This window comes from Aythya ferina, assembly GCF_964211825.1.
Source record: "Aythya ferina genome assembly, chromosome: 2".
Lineage (NCBI taxonomy): Eukaryota > Metazoa > Chordata > Aves > Anseriformes > Anatidae > Aythya > Aythya ferina.
Window position 1 is genome coordinate 92,208,761 of NC_140297.1, and position 19,095 is coordinate 92,227,855.

General features: G+C 44.6%; 1 protein-coding gene across 8 annotated transcripts in view; it reads right to left on the reverse strand.

The window, feature by feature from the left end:
* EPB41L4B (erythrocyte membrane protein band 4.1 like 4B) overlaps nt 1-18,625 on the reverse strand; it is a 169,372-nt gene extending 150,747 nt beyond the window's left edge. For 2 of the 8 annotated variants that reach the window (XR_014689205.1, XM_084508189.1), the window contains exon 1: nt 17,700-18,392. Coding sequence is in view for 5 of the 8 variants with exons in the window: in XM_084508189.1 (XP_084364315.1) it covers nt 17,700-17,987 (288 nt within the window). In the remaining 3 variants the exon portion in view is untranslated. Of the gene's footprint in view, nt 1-27; nt 49-17,699; nt 18,396-18,501 lie in introns of those variants that run through there. The other 6 variants (XM_084508187.1, XM_084508186.1, XM_084508190.1 and 3 more) reach the window with 5 other exon arrangements.
* Nucleotides 18,626-19,095: the final 470 nt, after the last annotated feature.

The window sequence follows — 19,095 nt, forward strand, 5'->3', positions numbered from 1 at the left end:
CTTCATTTAAAAAAAATAATTTATTACCTTTGCAAGCTCAGGTTTGCTTTCACATGAGAGTTTGCCCAGCGCTGTGCTAGGTACTGCTACCAGTTTATTCCTCTACTGATTTAGAAATAAGCTTTTATCAGTCCACATATTTTTAGGTCCCAGAGCTGTACTTGGAGCTTCCTTTGCCCAAAGCAAGCACAGATTGCACCAGCCTACAATTAGAATAGGAAGTCAGGAAACAGTCATTAAAAATTCACGTGAAGAGCACAACATCTTCAGGAAGAGAATGTAAAAAACAAAAAAAATTGTCAAGTGTCATGGGTATGGTTTGTCATCGCAGCCCATCCCCAAATGAGTCATGGTAACTCAAAACAGAGATCATTAGATAGTCACAAAGCATACATAATGAAGTTTTATTGGGATAACAGGTGCACTTTAGCATTATTAGAGCAAAACCACCAAGTTACTGCATTCCGTGAACATAAGATCACTAAGGAAAGAAGTAATTTCATTCAAATTTACCAAGCATTTATGCATTAAAAAGAAAAAGCCTTGCAGAACCCCATCATCTCACATTTGCACCTATTTCTATGCAAGTTAGCAAACACTTCCGAATTCTTACGGCTTGGGAAAATCCACATTTGATAATCTTAGGTTGCTTTTCTCCTGAAGGCATGGAGCAAATTGAAGGCATGTCATTTTTCTGTCAAGACTGCTGCGTGAGCACGCGAATTCTTCATGTGAAAGAGAAGAATGACTATGCTGAGCCACACAGTTTGTAGCATTCTTACTACTCTAGACAAATTGCAATAAATTGCACAGGCTTCCAGTAGAGTTAATGCAATCGCTCCCTTTAAAACAACTATAAGAGTACATCTTTGTTTAGAAAAAATGCAAATCATCACAGCGCTTTACATGGATTGCTATAAGCTCTTCAGTTTCTAACGTCGGTATTTTGCCATTAATCTTTTCATGTGTTAATGCTTAACATTCCATTTAACTAAATCCAAGTATCACTAAGGTTATAAAAACCAGTTTAACCCACCTTTTGAATTTTCTTTTAAACTGCGCTTCAAGACACTGTCTTGGTCACTAGAAGGCCTAAACAGAACAACTCATCAAATCTTTCCCAATGTTAGATGAACTCTGTACAACCAAGTGCCAGCTGCTCAGAGCATCACAAAAGTGTGACTGAACCACACTTTAGTTGCCAAGTGGCCATTTGGTGACTTTCTGTCCCTTTGGAAAACATTATGCTATGAGCTCAGTATACCAGACCACAGGGAGCATTTCAAAATCAGCAGGTAAAATAGGAAGCATGCAGAACTGTGGTGTGAGGAGGAAGACAATCACTGGGGACGACAGGTGAGCTCTGTAAGAGCCGTAAGAGCACAAAAATCCAGCTATTGGCCTGGACATTGATAGTCTTGAATATGTCAGCCAGCAGAGCTGAAGCTGATGCAAAATGATTATCAGATTAAAATAGCTGGCTCTTACATCAGCATCATGGAAGTTGCAAAGACAGCCACAGCAAACACTTATCAAGACTGGAACATCCATGTCTTTTAAATACTGCTCAGGAACACATGGGAAGAGAAGGAATGAGAAATCACACTACAACAAATAAATAGTGGTGATAACCCACCTCTCATCCTTACTAATGAGAAGAATTAAGAAATGGTGAACTAGTCTGAAAAGCTGCTTTATTTAAATGATATCTTTTGAGAAAGGGCACGATCCAAAATTCCTTCTTTTGAGCATATTCTTTGAAATCTGTTCAATCTGTTACCCATGTAAAAAGCCATTAACAGTTCAGGTTAAATGTCATGCTGATAGCAAATTTTAGACTCAGATGATACTATGATCATTTACTGTGTCAACTTCATGCTGAAAGTATTAAAAAGAAGGATGAAGTCTAGCTTGAACTGGGTTGAGTTTAATTTTTGAAGCAAATTGAATTTAAAAGATGATCAGCTTAAGGACAGAAGGAAAAAAAAAAAGAGCTTGCTTCTCCTCCCAGATTTCTGGTAAACGTAGTGTTTCGACATAACATTCAACTGACAACATGCAATGCCACAGCACTTACAGGAATGTAGCTTTTCAGACTGAGACTGTCCTTGAAAAAGCATTTAAAGATGATGCAATTAAAATACTGGAAGCAATCTGAATTTCACTGTACTTTTCTACTCTGTAGGGCCTAGCAGACACCACTTTTAGCATGGGTTTTTTGAGTACAATAGGGCCAATATAGATCTATCAAGAAGTGCACTGAGATTTTGTTGAGATAAATCAGTTCCCTACCCTTTAATGTGTGGTTATTACAAACTACATATATAAGGAAAGGTTGGACTTGGTGCTTAGGGACATGGTTTAGCGGGCGACATTGGTTGTATGGTGTAGTGGAATGGTTGGACCAGATGATCTTGGAGGTCTTTTCCAACCTGAATGATTCTGTGATTCTAAGTTTATGTATGTGATACCTTTATGGATTACTTACTACATGTATAAGTTTATATGCATACACACAGGTATATAAACAAGGTTGTAAACACAAACAGCACAGCGGACTCCTTTGTCATCACTACCCCAAATACTACCCCAAACAGTATGTCTGAACTACAAACTCTGAATCTAACAGCTGGAGAGAAACCAGCCTGCAAAGTGCCAATTGATAAGCACATACTACTTCACTGAGACGGGTAAATCTGTAAATAAAGTATATTAAAGCATTTATGTGATATGAAAGATATGAGTATTGCATTTAAGCTTCCTGTTTTCCGCTGGCAGAATGAACTAGTAATTTGTGTGTTTAGACAACTCATAGGCAGAAACGAGTGCATACACATGGTCAAAACCAGATGGACTTAGTTCCTCCCCCACCAGCTCAGCAGAAACATTTATCAAGTCTCAAAGCAAACAGAGAACTTAATTTGGAATTGCCTCCCTTCCCCCAGCCCTCCACCCTGTTAACCTACAAAGCACCAAGCATTTGGGCAGGGCAGCACCAAATCAGACTTCATCCACCGACTTGAAAAGTTCATGACAAATGTTTCAGCTTTTTGTGATTACAAGTGCACAGCTTTAACAAACCACCAGTATATACTTAGAATACCTATAATTTATTGGTTGCAGCATAGACAGAAACACATTTTAGTAAGCTATCAGGTTTGTCTGTGCTTTTGCACTGTTCTTAACCAAATTCTTTGTGGTCAGCTCCATGGAAAAAGCTGTAAGCTTTTAATTTCGGCTTACAGGGCATACCACAAGGAAAGCTCGTCTTTTCCACCCTCCAAGCTTCTCGCTAGATAGTCACTTCAATCCAATGCAGAGAGCATTAAAGCAAAGGAACTTTGTACTATAACACTGTGATACCTTTAGTCAACCTCCGTTATTTGAGTAAGGTGAAATTCTGCTTCTAGAACAAAGTCCAGATAAAAAGGTACTACAGCTAAACTAATTTCCTCAATCTCATGCTACTCGGGAGGCTTTGTGACATCTACACTGCATGTCTTATGTTTTTTTAGTTTATCAGTCCGATAAAGAGCCCATTTCTCTAAGAGATAGTGCTTGAGATCTTGTTTTGGCTAGTAGAAAAATCCGGTTTGTTCCTGAGGTACATTTGCAGAGGCCTCCCAGACAATATTTCCTAAAGAAGGATACAATGGATGCGGAACGAACAGCCCAAAATTGTACCAAGAAGTCAGCAGGGCAAGCAACTGCTGTTGCCAGCTCCTCTGAGCCAGAAGAGTGCTCGGCTCCTGTGACATTGGGCACGCTACAGGCGTCGAGCTGCTCAGCTGAGCGCTCAGCTCACGGCAGCACAGGACGAAGGATGTGGGGACTCCTCACGGGTGAAGCACACTACGAGAGCAGACTTCTTGAAGATGAAGGCCCAGGCTGGCCAATCTTGCTGGAGCTGTTGAACAGAGCTCAACCCTGCACGCAGAGCAGGCTCCCAGGAGGCTGCTAGAGATCACCCGTCCTCAGCACAAAACACGCTTTTACCTCAGGCGCTGCAGTGCAGTACTTCATGGTTTAATCTCATCTGGGTCTTCAGCAGGCAGGCTAAGATACAAGCGCACATCCTTCTGCCAGTTGAGTCACAAAGCAAGATAGCTGGAGGCTGTGACACCGCAGGCAAGCCCGGGTAATCACTTTGCAGCTGTTTATCAAAGCCTCAAGTCTTTCTGTCCAGGAGGGGATTACAGACACTGTCACCTTACTACCCAGACTGTAAAACACCTCAAAAGAAGCCTTGGCAGCACCACAAGAGAAGTTGCCAATGCCTACAACTTAAAAATAAATGAGTCTTAAACTTGAAACCTTCACCCAAGAAAGCTGCTCAATACATTCACCCTTTGGCTTTGCAGACCAGGAACTCCAGCTCCCTCCCGTCACCCTACAGCTGCACAGTGTCACACAGAGGGAGGGCTCCAGTGCAATAATGCCCTGCACCTCAGATGCATGCAGGCATGTGTAGACAAGCAAGGAAGCACCAGGAGACCTGGGGACTCCTCTCAAGCATTTTACTGGTTCCTCTTCCACCACCCCACCCCCCAAAAAAAGAAAAAAAGCAAAACTGTGTTCAAAAAAAGAATGTGTTTATTCAAATGTTTAGAATGGTAGTCATTCCAGTTGAAATCTGCCTAATATAACGTGTGGATTTGGAACTAAAATGCATATTTTCCACTGGAACTTTCTTACCGTGATTCAGAACTGTCCATTTGTGATTTCAAGACATAAATAATCCTCTACCTGTTTCTTAAAAAAAAAGTGTTGTTTTAGATCACATTCTTAAGCCACATTTCTTTCAACAAATATGACAATTTTTAATCTGGAAAATTTGCCATGAAGTCAAACACGGTTTAATTTCCAAGTGAGAAACCACAAAAAAAAAATATCAGGATTTAGATATATTTCAATCCAAATTTGGATTATTTCCGCTTCTCGCAATCAATAGTGGCTATTTGTACTGGCAACAAGACTCATTTATTGAATATCCACAAATAAAGTTTTACAATTAAACTCAGACCACTTCAATTTTGTGAATCGCTGATAGGTTAGGAATTGCAGCCAGTCTCATAGGGCTAAGGGGAATAGGAAAAGTACTCCATCACAAGATATCCGTATCAAGAAATGACCATAAAAAAATCTATTCAGCCCTGGTTCAGCTTGAAATTCCACATGTGGAGCCTAGAAAACAAAAGTCCTTCTCTTAAATTCCTAGAATCTCTCTAATTTCAGTATCAGCTACATTATTCTCATCAATTCTGTCTCCCTATTATATTCCAAAAAATAAAAACTAGAGACAGCTGGGTCCAGTCAGGATTAAATTAAATGACAGCAGCCTAATTTAAACTACTCAATGGTTTCAAAAAAAAAATTAAGTCTCATAAAACAAGCCTAATTTCTTCCTCCAAGAGACTATACATTTATTTAATACTGACAATAAGGAGCCTTAGAATAATAGGCTTCTGCTAGACATCTGACTCGGGCACTGATCAGCTCCAGCAGATCTAGCTTGAGCTACTTGCTACCACTTCCATCACCGAGTCCCACTGCTGCAGCACCACAGCATTTCTTGGTCACATCACCCTAATCTGGCTGGCTGCTGGGGCAGGTGAGGAACACTCGCATGACCAAGCTGCAAGAGCACTAAGTACATGAATGAACCATTCCTAAAGTGAGTGTTTATACCCTCAAGCCTCAATTCAACAACACAGTGGCTTTTATAACACTTTCGCCTTGAAGAGCTCCCATGCCCTCTGTCAGGTTTGCCTTCTATCGCTTAGTCCCTTACTTACGTGGTACCTTTAACAAAAAATGTTTCTGACATTCAATGCTGTAAAAGCACTTTAAAAAAAAATATTATGAGAGTGAAACATACCTGGATCTGCTCCCTGACCTGGCTTTCAGCACAGCCTCACAAACAGCCTGCCTGCAGCACAAGGATGGGAAGAAGAAGCCAGGAACTCTGAGCTCGTATTGCTCAGGAAACACCTGTATTCTCAAAGCACAGCCTACGAGACAACTGGACAGAAAGAAGCTTTCCTGAAATAGATGTGTGTAGTCCACAAAAGGTAGATTAAAAAAAAAAGGGGGGGGGGGGGGGGAATCAAAATGATTAGGAAGGGAAAGGAGGAAAGCACCCAGCCAGCAGCACTGTCAGTTATTGTGAAGAGTCCACATACAACATGAAGCAGTAACTGCTTCTCCTTAAAGACTCTTAAAAGCAGAAAAACTATTGAGATCCAAGGAGATGTTGCTGCTAAAAAGTGACAATTGGGACACCTTGCAAGGAGTTCTAGAGACTGAGCAGGGAAGGAGAACAGATTAAGTGTTCATAATGACCCTTTCTGACCTGAAATAAATCTGCAGTTCAGCAGCTATTCCTTTACAAGCCATCCATATGACTAACTCCCCAATATAATTTAAAGAGCCATAAGCCAAAGGATATTGAGGAAGGGCACTCAGTTAACTTCCATTTAACATCATCATAACAGCCTTAACAAGAGATGTTAGACGTAGGAACAAATGAGAACAAGACAGCTGGAACCTCTGCTAGCCACTTATCCAAAGTGAATTTTCTTTGTTTAGCAGATGAGATAGCCCTGTTGGAAATAGCAAATAAAGATGGAAACAGGTAGGACGAATCTTATTAGTGATTTTCTGCAAGTCTTTCTTTACAACGTAATTCCCTTTTTAAGAAATAATTGCTTGTAAAAACAAAAAGCAAGAGCAACGTGGTCCTGTTAGTATATATAAGCATGCATTCATTTAGTCAAGCCATAGGGAAACAGTCTTCCCACCTACTTACTCAGATACAAAAAGTCCAAAAATAATGGGTCCCATAAATCCTAGCTACCTTAAACATCAATGCTGTTTTTTTCCTACCACCAGGAACCAGTCGCACAAGGGCTTTTTAGATACAAACGTCGCTTTGAATAACATCATAAATTCATTTAGATCTGCGACCAAGCTGCATGCTTGCCTCCCAGCAGTAACTATGGTGCCTGTTTCCACATTTATAACCTATCCTTTAGCTATAAAACCACTCCAAGCTTATTAGCACTGCAGGTTATGTCCGCGTATAGGACAGAAATAGAAGTATACTCCAGAGCACACGTTTCCTTACCAACCCTGCACCCAGCAGCTGCCTGCCTGCTTCATCTCTCCAAGAGCTTGCACTAACATCCCCACTTCTGTACGGGTTACCTGACTCTTACAGAACACACTTCTCAAGCAAAACGGGTTGACACTCTTGGAAGCAGACACAGCGATCTCGTCTTGTCATTTTGGAGCTGTGCTGAATTTGCATTTCGCCTGCGGGGACGTTTCTTAGCACAACAAACTCCTGCTGGATGGCATAGGGTCAGTCAACCATCTAGCAGTTTATTTCAATCAGTGTTTTCACTTGCACAAAACCCCCAGAAACAAGAGAACTTCATTCTCTACCTCTCTCGTATGAGCTCCCCAGCGCAGACTACTGCCCTACTTTACAGGCTGGTACAGAAAGTTTGCAGTTTTCTTATTTCTAAGGCTCAAAAAGAGAACTGCAGTCACCATTTAAACTGCTCAAAATTCCCCACTTAGCATTTAATTAAAGCCTACTGCTACGCTGCTTAAAGCTGAAGCATGCAAGAAGGGAAGAAGTTTGCTTTAAAAAAGAAAATTTATGTGCATCCAACAAAAAGCTGGTGAGAGAGATACAATACAACAGGTGACAGAATGGGATGGGAAAAATGGCACTGCTGGAGCTGCCACAAGTCAGCCAGGCACCTCAGTCCTGACAGCATCAGCCCCGTGGTGGTGAGGTCAGCACGCACCTGATAAAGTGGAATGGATGCTCTTCAGCTAAATATTGCCCCATCTTCTGCACAAGCTAGCTGTTTGTCTGCTTCGCGGCTCACAAAACAGTTTTTCTGAACACCCTGCTGAAGATCTGGGTTATTACTTACCAGCTTGGTTTGCCTTAAATTAAGAACGAACTTAAGATGTCAGTGAGCAGTAAGATGCCCCAGAAATCCAGAAAACGAAAGAAGCAGTTTATTTTGAGGTCTGTCCTTCCAGATACCACGTGCCCTTCAGCCTGCCCATTTTCACACCCACAAACAGCTACCAAAAGTCACAGTGAAGTAACAGAGGCTCTTCAGAATATTTTCTCTTACTAGAAAGCTACAAGCCCTCAGCTTACTGAAACAACTGGGACAATTCCCCACTCCTACCAGTACACAAGTGGGGTGAAACTGGCAGTAGGAACAGGGAAAAGTCCTTTTGACATAACCTTTTGATTATCAGTATTTTACATCGATGATAAAAACATCATTTTTCCTCACAACAATTTTCAGACTGATCGTGCTGGAAATACCATCAGATGATCTGCTTCTCTCTTGCTAACATAAGATGAAATTCTTCTATTAGTCAGTATCTAACATCTTAAAACGTAGGGGGAGAAATCAAGATCCCCTTTCCTAGCCACAACCATATTCTTGAAGAAAAGACAAAAGCTCCACCAAACCAAACCAGCTAAGCTGCTTTTTAAAATACACTTTACGATCAAACGATAGCCCAAAAATATGGTGGGTGCTTAATGTGAAAATACATCAAAATCTGAGCACAAACTGTAAAACGAGAACATCTGCTGGCAAATTTCAATAGCGGCAAACAAAACACACTTGTTCTTGTTTCACAGCATTGAATTTTTCTATTCGCACTCCCATCCAAGAAACGCAGCAATCAGCTTCAACCTATTTTTGCTAATACACAGACAACTGCTCAAACTTCTCTCCCCCCCCTCCACATTTTGCAATCATCTTTACTTTTTAAAGCCACAAATGAAGCATTGGAAAAGCTTTACCACAGGACGAATTTATAATGCCAAGCTCACATCAACATTTTGCAGAGGAAGAAAGCAATTTTAAGCAACAACAACAACAGAGGGGTTGGCTCAGAGGATTCAAGAAGAAAAAGAGTGAATAACCTCAACTTCTTTCTAATTCTGAATTTAAGATAATTAAAAAACATTTGTTGTGCAGAGTATTTCCTTATATACTGAACTCCTGAAATATAGGACTGCTTCTGGGCTTACAAAACTCTGTAGTCCAAACAATTTTTCCCCCATTTTTTTTTTTTTTTTGTTTTTAATCTGTTTGCAACAAGTGGCTTGTACTATGGCAAGTGTTTTGCTGTGAAATGCCATCATATAAGAGGGGGGTGAAGGGAAACAGAGGTGTACAGGCAGAAAATAGCTTAAACCATCCAGCTACTCCAGCCTGAAGCCAGGACATGGCAGAAGCACCTCACTAAAGCCAATACCAAACAACTGAGCTGTCCTTTAAAGGGAATCGGTGATCTCTGCTGAGCGAGCAGGTCCCCCAACAAAATCAACACCTTGAAATAAGCAGAGGCCAAGAGCAGCACTCCAAGCACGGCCCAAATGGCACAAGGCAGCCATGGGACACGTCAGCAGCCCCTGCAGCTGGGTGTTGGGGCCCTGGTGGATGGCAGGTGCCACCGGCATGCTCGGTAGCAGCAGGGCTGGGAATGCTCCTCCTCGGAGAAAGGGGATGTTGATAACATCAGAGAACAGCAATAAAGAGAGGGCTGCAGGATGAACAGCTGGGGAAAAAGAAAATAAACCAAGCCCAGTCCATGCAATAGCAGGAAGAGGGAGGGGAGAGGAGTCTGGGGCACGGCAAACAAGTTGTGTTGCTGCTCTGTTGAACCAGCTCTTCCCTTCCCCAGAGCCACCCAAGCTCATACACACAAATATATAAGCACCCCAAGATCACGAGGTGAGAGAGGGCAAGTGGATACTGCCCACTGCACAGTACCCTTCCAGCGTGCTGCCTCTCTCCTTGCAGTACGCCCTGTTTTTAAGAAGAATATCACTCGCTACTTATTCGCTTAATTCAAGGAGATAACAGACTCATCATTCATCACGTCTCAAAGCAAAGCACTCATGGAAAGTTCATTATTCAGGGAGAATTCCTACTCAGTAAGTAGCCTGCATATAAAACCTACATACTGAGGATTTGCATCTCCGCTGAATGGTGAGCTTTGTTGCAACACAATGATTGTACACAGCACTGGGGATTTCAGTTCTGCTTATAAAAACGGGACTTTCGGGGTTTGGTCTCTTTATATAAATGCAAGCCCTCAATTTCGAGTCATGTATCACAGTTTCGGGAATGACTAACAAGGTAGGAAATAGATTGAAATGACAGAAAACAGCCGTGACCAATTCTGGATGGGTACATGGGAGAAAGGAAAGACTTCATAGAACTGTTCCCTTTTCTCAGAAAACGGAGAAAATAGTCACTTGCAAAGTCAAAGCGGGTAATATTTGGACATTATGCAATTTTGTTCAGACTTAACACCCATCAAAAAAGTGTGATGCAGTCAGCATACGTATTTTGTCCATCAATATTAACGCAAGAATTTGTCTGCAGCCTGGGATATTTTTAAGGCTCAACACACATTGTTTATTGTCTAATATATAACATACAAGACCCCACATACTGAAAAGTTTAAACTGGAAAAATGGGAAGCCAGGACTACTAAGCGCCAAAAGTCCCCCAAGTCTACATTTTTGTAATATATTTGTATATTTATACCAAATGTATAAAAAACACTGAAGAAAATAGTACATATGACCAATTACTAGTACTACAATGAAAATAATGCTTTTCACATTTTTTCTAGCAGCCACAACAGGATTTATGCTTGGGTAAGTTAACCTTTGAAATAACACTGCAGCCTACGATAATTTAATTACAGGTCACAATCCCCGAGTCATAAAACAATGCTTTTCTAATTGGGTGTTTGATACTGCTGTGTTCGTACGAGTCCAGGTTCACTTAGACTCTGCACACGTTTATGCAGAGTTATTTATGAAATTTCACATGCGCTAAATAGGATCCTCCATTCCAGTCTCTATTTATATATATTATATATATATATAAATTGCACCACATGTATGAAAAATCACAAAATACAATAACATCTCGAGTCAACGCATTTCTCAGTACACTAAAGAGACATTAGGTATTTGTTTGGATAAACTGCCCAGGGTTTCTTAACAAGGGAGTAAAGGAATCTCAGTCTGAATAGATCAAGAGCGTAAGCAGACGAGATAAATTAACTCAATCTTTTTCATGCTTCATAGCTGGAGTCTGAATCTGGCCTTTCCAGAAATATTTCAAAGTCATCTCATCATAACACAGGTAATGGTCCAGGACATAGTTATCTTGATACATAGAAATAAATGGAAATAGCAAGTCAAATGAACAGCAGATGGTCACTCTGAACACTTCATTAGCTTCCAACCTTTTATTTCTAAGGCAGAAGGAAAAAAGAGCATTTGCCATAGCCTGCATTGGAAAACATCCTAAAAATTACTTTTTCCTGAAGTAACATACAATGCTAACCCAGCAACACTGTATGCACAGTTAACAGCTGTTGACTTCATCATTCTTGCATAAATAAAGTTCCTTACTCTTCTCCTTACATTTTACTTTGCAAAGCGTCTCTGAATTCAGCCACAAATACTTTCACCTTTCTTCTGTCGACCTCCTTCCCCCACCGTATGACTTTTCACATTCATTTTTGTAACCTGCTAAGCAGCCATGCCTTCTCATTCCTGCCTTAAGCGAGGAGGTTTAACCTTTGAATCAAGACTTGTTTCCCTGATCGCTACCGGTGTTCCCCTGATGTCAGCTCTACAGACGCTGGTCGGGCTGGCTGAATAAATAGGCTGCTGAGCCAGCCACAGACCTTCAGACCCCTTCCTACAGCTGTAGAAATGCATTTTTGTGGGGAGGACCAGGACAGGAGACTTTTAAATTTCTGACAACTGAGGAGAACCAGAGAACAATGTGAACAGTAGGAGGAAACGGGGTAGAGAACAATGCTCAAGCACCCAAACAGAAGGAAGCCAACCTCCAGTGTGGGCTCTGTCACGTCCCTCCCAGAAGAGGTGCTCCATGGTTAACTTTCACAGCTTTTGTAGCTGCTGCTGGGATGCAAACAAAACTGCTGTTACAGGCTGGGAAACAACAAAGTCTGTTCTTATTAGGAAGGAAATCCAGTGGGTATCACGCTAGTGACACATACATGTATGATACCCACAGAAAAAGTACAGAGAATTGCTCAGTGAGGAGCCTGCTAAGGAGAAGGGTGGGTGGAAATGGTTGGGAATTCAAGAAGAGAAACTGAACAGAAAATGGGCCTATGCTTAGAGGAGAGGCACAAAACAAAATTAGTTTCTCAGAGAAAGTTACGGGAAAAAAAAATAATTTACATATGGTCTTGCAAGTAGAAGCACATGGAATCACATGAGGAACAAAAGCATGGACAGAAAAGCAGTGGGAGAGAGATGCTCCCCCAGCTAATATCTGTCCCATCTGTCTTCTGTTTTCTGTACTGCCCAGAAACAATTTTCCCTTCAATGTTCTGGCCCCTGAACAGCTTCTCCCTGGGGACTCTTACCTTTCCGCTTCCCAGAACATAAAATTGCTCCCATTCAAACCCATCAAGCCCATGAGAGAAAACGCTACAGCTTCTACTGTGTAGGTTTGCTTCTTCCTCCCAGCTGAAGAGTTGCTGCTTCTTGGGCATACCCAGAATGACCTCATTTCACTCTGCATCACGTATTTAATTGTCAACTTCATACTTCTCTCTCAAGCTCTAACTCTGTTCTTCATCCATTCTGAGCCTGTTTCTCCCTGTACGGCATCCTGCAAATGAGTTCTCTGCTTGCTCTTTTGTACGGTCTGCACTTCCAAAGTCACTTTGCTCCTATTTCCTCCCTCGTGGGAACTTTTTACATGCCCAGACTTTTTTCTCCTTTTCAGCACCACTACTAAGAGCCCGAAGCTGCAGGTTTGCTATCCAGCAGTCTGGTCAAGAACACAAACACAGGGGAAAAAAAACATTAGATATAGGATATTTGCAAATAAACTTGTATTTTCTAACTGATCTTAAAGTTTCCTTCTTATTGACCTTCTTTATTCAGATCCATGGTGGCCTTCAGAGTCTCCCCAGTGAAAGAAGCCCAGTGCCAACAGCCGTCACTAAAAGGCATTTGTGTGTTAACCAGCAAGAAGTCCAGCCACACTGACATTTTACACAACTTTCCTAAGCATAGCCATGTTCTGATCTGTTGTAAAAGGGCTTCCAAAATAATGCATGAAACAACCAAGCCTCCTCTCAGAAGTCTCTCCTCTTCAAAAAGGAAACTCTCCATCTCAGAACTGGTACCGGGTGCTCATCCTTCCAACCTTGCAGCACACGACTCGTCACTGAGCTTCTCTCACTGGCTGTCAGCTCTCCCTTTACAACAGCGATCCTGTTCTCTTATCTGTGTTGCACTGAAGAATGGTATTAGCTTCCATAAATAACTAACGGCGCTCACAAACAAAATTTATTTAACATATGTCAAAACAAAGCACTGTTCATTGCGTCCCCGTTTTACTACACACTGCTGAAATGCATTTTATCCGCTGTGGATTTACCGAGGCTGTTTGGTGAACTTGCCAAGGGCCTCAAAACCCCTCCTCTCTCTCAAGAAGCGAACACATCATGCATTTCTGAGGCATTACTGCAGTCACACGTGTACACCACGTTTCTGGGGCTGCACATGTCCCTAACTTTTAGTACGTAATCCTACTATGAATATTTTCCACACACTGAGTATACACAGCGACACGTCAAAGTATATGGTGTGCGCACAAGGTAATTAAAGGCTACTGCCAGAAGACAACACGTCAAGCTCTGGCTACAGTTACTTGATCAGAGCTTTAATGTAATGAGAAGGTGTTGCAGCGTGAGTGACAGAAGGACGATACCCAGCCACGTCTCAAAACCAAGCTTGATCAGTTTACAGAGGGGATTACAGGAGCTGGTGCCCGCAGTGGTCCACCAAAACGAGAAGACCTTTCCAGTCCTGCAAATATGCTTTCAACTTTTTCCAGCAAGCACTCTCATTTTAGGCTGTTGAAAGGTACCTTCAGCATAAAGAAGTATATTATCGTCTTTGCAAATGAAAAAAGCTTTAGAGAATTGATTAAAAAAAAAAAACTGTTCCCCGCCTGATATAAAATACATATTTGGGTGGTGGATAAATCCTCAGTTAGGAGACTCCAAATAATGCTTTGAACTTAAGTGTCTAGGGCTTTTATTCCTGAAATGTCGTTGGGAAATAACATATGATATAAAAGAAAGATCAAGTTGTATTTACCAACATTTACCGCTGTTCCCAAGTCACCATTAATGGTCAGTATATTTAAGATCAAGATGATTACTCAGTAGTTAATTGAACATTTACATTTGATCTAAGCACAGAGGCCAGCGAACAGATTTTGTTATGCTTGTTAGTCCAACTAGAGAAGGCTATAACGCATAGAAGATTACAGAGATTAGAAAAGGCTATTGAAAAACATTTACTATCCCTATCGTGAAGTGTTTCCATAGCAGCCGAAACAATTACTAAAACAGATACACCAAAAGGAAAGCAAAGAAATAATACAAAAGCAATCCACCTGAAAACAATTCGGAGATTTGAAGAGTTGTATTTAACTTGTTCATTAACTTGGTCATTAAACATCACCCACTTTCTAATACATCACACAGACCTTTGCAACGACATCCATGGCAGCACAGAAATTTATGAAAGCAAGGACACTGTTAGAAAGGAGCATTTATTACAGCGCTTTGACTTCTGTGGCTTTACATCACAGAAAATGTAAAGTTTCCTACATCTGCTTTGCAGGATGGGGATTTCTACAGTAGAGTAAGTTTACCATTTGTTCCCTCTTTTACCCCACTTAATTATACAAAACCAAGAACACACTACATGTGTTCAGTTCCCTTCTACACCAAATCTTATCATGGAGCACTGTTCTCAGTGGTATTAAATAAAAGAGCATCAATTCCTGCTACTCTGGACCATCTCACTGAAGAGTCATCTTTCATAGCCTCCCCTTTATGCTTTCACAAGATGCACTGAATTAAAAATCAGAAGCTCAATTTTTGGAAATGCCAATATCCACGTCTTAAAGACATCACAAATTTGGGATTTTTTTGGCCTTAGAGTCATCTGTGAACTTTTCCATTTAGGTATTAACTAGCAGGCGGCATCATCATCACTGCGTAAATGCCAATGCTCCAATGCTCCTTCCCTGTTGTTTTTTTGTTTTTTTTTTTTTTTTTATGTAAGAACACAACGCTGTCTGCAACCTGTTTTTCTTTCATTAAAGTCCTGAGTCCTTGAGCAAAACAGGGAAAGGATTGTATTAACAGCAGGGAGCAAGTGGCTTTCCATCTACCCACAGCCGAGTTACAAGATCTAACCAAACAGCAGCCCCCTATAGACATGAACACGCAACAAGAAACACCAAGTATGTTCTTGGTGGTGAAAAGCACCCAGTGATTTATTCTGTTTAGGGAGAACGCTTTCAAAGCACACCAGTTTTGCCTTAAGAGCGACTTAAGAGCCACTGCTCTGAAGCAATCCTTGAAATTTTGCGTGAGAAGCTGAGTGCAGGAACTATCGTGCAGGGTTAGCCGCAGAACAGCTTTATGTTTACATTTGTATGGGAAGAGCCGGGGAGCAAACAAGCTCGGGAAAGGTGGAGAACACCCACAAGTGAAAGCGCACAGCATCTCAGGAGGGCAGGCTACCAGGTGGAGCGGTCTGAGGGCAGGGAAGGCCCCGTGCACGGGCAGTGGAAAAGAGCAAAGTGCAGATATCCCACGAGGAAGTGGGAGTGGAAATGCAGGGGAACGAGAAAGGCGACTCCGCTCACACTGCCTCTCTGCAGCCCGCAGGAGAAGGAGCTAAGGCAGGACTCGCAGGTGGCAGCAGATCTCTGCTTCTGTTTATACCAGGAGCAGCCACGAGCTCGCCAGCTGTACAGTTCCTAGTGCAGGTGGCAGAGAAGTGAATGTTAACCCCAAAGACAGTGCCTGCCTACACGGGCACGGTTTGTTTTCCCAGCAATGCCAGCAGCCCCCACGCCGGAGCAGAACCTGATACACCTAGCCAGGACAAAAGTCCCAGGGTTTTAGTTTTACTTGAATACAAAACAGAAACAACTGAGCTTCTTCCTGCACGTACAGCTACGTTTTCAAGCAGTCACGTCTCGTGTCATTCCTCCATGCAAACACACAGACCCTGCAGTCTTTTAAACACCTAAGAAACCTTTAAATTAATTCCTACAAAGTTCCAGATAGCAACCTAAGAAGTGTTAGTTACAAAAGTATCACGTCCTAGTATCAGCGCCTTCCTTTTACGGCTGGAAAGGCAAGCAGGGTGTAGTGTTAACAGGTAGCAGAAAGAGCACATTTCACAGATGCCAGGATCTCCTGAAATAAGCGCTTGCGAGCGTGAGCAGCAGCACAGCGAAGTCCTCAGCAATTATCCACATACTTGACTTCTCGGGTAAGCCGTCTCCATGATGATGGAGAGACCACACTCACCCCCTTTCCAAAAAAAATGAGCCGAAACGGAGAAAAACAACCATGCACTTTTTTTTCCCCCGTGTTCAATTTCACAGAAAAGACACTATCCAGCTCGTTCAGCTTAACCAGTGCCGTACCACAGCTTCTGCGTATGCAAGCACGCTCTGCTTCAGGCCCTAATCCCATAACAACTGGTGCTTCAGAGCTCGGGGAAACATTACTGATCAACTTCTATAAATGGTGCAACGCCTCTTTCTGTTTTCCTGACTGTCAGTGTGGGTGTTACTTTCTATGAAAGAAAGGGAAGAAGCAGGAGGCACAGATATATAATTCAACAGAGCTGTTTTCAATCCTCAAGGCACTGCTAGCTGTTTCGCACCCCAGAGTCCTCCACCAGCCTAGGGATTTAGGATTTTTGGACAAACAAAACAACTTCTTACCCAGTCTGTGGATAAAGAACCACAACTACCAAGCGTGCACCTCGGTCCGACCCCACTGACAGCCGGGGCAAGTGTGGACATCACAACTCAAGCCAAGTGTGCTCCGTGTCTCCTGTGCTGGACCAAGCAGGTGCCTGCACACGTGTTCAGTACTCAAGGACCACCATTACCTCATTTTCTGAGGTTTCAAACCCACGGGCTGCGTAGCAATAGCCGAACCCAGACAAATCAGGGCGAGTATAACCTTACACGAAGTATTTACCGAGCTTATCTACATAGACTTCTATAAGTATATCCTCGGCAGGCCGATAACATTCAAGCCCTTTCTAAAACAGGCTTGTGCTGAGATGTCGGAAGGACTACAGCACGTCGCGGAGGAGAGATGAGAAGAGGGGGGAGAAAACACGGGCATCTCCAGCACCTGGGAGCGAGAGATGTGGTCTGCAAGGGAAGGAGGGCTGAGCCGGAGGCGAGTATCTCTAGGTGGCTCTATTCGCATGCTCCCCCGTTCACTTGTAAGAGTGTTACTCCATCTCTCCGCTTTCTTTTTTTTTTTTTTTTTTTTTTTTTTTTTTTTTGCTGAATTTCCGCGGTTCAGCCGGACGAGGCGAACACCCCCAGCTCATGCATTGCTCGGCCGGCACCCCGCACCACTCCGGAGGGCGATTTACCCCCAGGTCCTCAGTTACTCGCAACTTCTCCCCCCGCAGCCCAGCCTTTACGGGCTGACACACCGAGCCGGGGGGAGGACGGGGGACGGGGGACACCCCCTGCACGCAGGGGGCTGGCGGGGGTCGCGCTACTCACCGGCAGCTCCACGCTGACCTCGGTGCCGTCCAGCAGCAGGACGCGGCACTGCAGCACCGGCTTGCAGCCGCCGGCGGCGGGGATGTGCACGGGGGCTCCGGCGCCGTGCGAGCCCCCCGCGGGGTGCGGCGATGAGGGAAAGCCTCCGGAGCCCGGAGCGGAGACAGCAGCAGCGGCTCCTCGCAGCCCCCCGTCCCGCTCGTCCCCCTCGAGCCCCCCGCGGCCGGCCCCTCGCCCGTAGCGCTGCATGGAGCGGCGGCCAAAGGTCCTGCGCAGGAACCGCAGCATCCTGGGGGCGCCCTGCCCGGCCGCTCACACCCCCGAGCCCGCAGCCCGGCGCCCGGCCCCGCGGCGGCGGCGGCGGCGCCTCCCTCGCACGGCGTCGCAGCAGCGCCGCCCGCCGGGGGCACGGAGCCGGGAGCCCGCTCCGCCCTCTGCAGGGCACGGCTGGGCTCGGTGCTGCTCCTCCTCCTCCTCGTCTTCCTCCTCCTCCTCCCGCTGCTGCGGGCAGGGGGAGCCGCTGAGGCAGGCGGCGAGCGGCCACCTGTGGCGGGCAAGGGGAAGGGAAGGAGGAGGGAGGAGGGGGACAGCGCCCGCCGCTGTCCCGCCTCAGCCCCAAGCCCGGCTCCGCCGTCAGGGCAGCGGAGCGGAGCGGAGCCCTGCCCTGCCCAGCCGAGCCGAGCCGCCGCTCGCCCGGCAACTGCCCCGCCACAGCCCCGGGGGCGGCGCCTGCGCGATGGCTGCCCGTCGCCGCCGCCCCTGAGGGGAGGGAAGGGAAGGGGACAGGGCGGCCCCGGCTCACCTGCGGCCCCCGCGGGGCGCTGAGGGGAGCGAGGCTGGGAGGTGTGAGCTGACAGCTCCTCCTGCACCTGCTGCTGCTGCTGCCGCCCTTTCCGCAGAGAAAAGCAGGGAAAGTTCCTGGTCCCTGGCTGCCGATGTGCACAGTCCACAACAGACACAATAAACGTCCTTTCCCTTCCCTTCCCTTCCCTTCCCTTCCCTTCCCTTCCCTTCCCTTCCCTTCCCTTCCCTTCCCTTCCCTTCCCTTCCCTTCCCTTCCCTTCCCTTCCCTTCCCTTCCCTTCCCTTCCCTTCCCTTCCCTTCCCTTCCCTTCCCTTCCCTTCCCTTCCCTTCCCTTCCCTTCCCTTCCCTTCCCTTCCCTTCCCTTCCCTTCCCTTCCCTTCCCTTCCCTTCCCTTCCCTTCCCTTCCCTTCCCTTCCCTTCCCTTCCCTTCCCTTCCCTTCCCTTCCCCCTTAGGGTTTTTCCACTGCTTTGAACATTTTGTCCCACAAATCTCATTTGCACGCCATAGGCAGCCCAAAGGATCTCGAGCGCTGGCAGCTCAGCAGAAATGCTGTTGTCCCTTGAGGGAGCTGCAGCAGTACCAGTGCAAAGG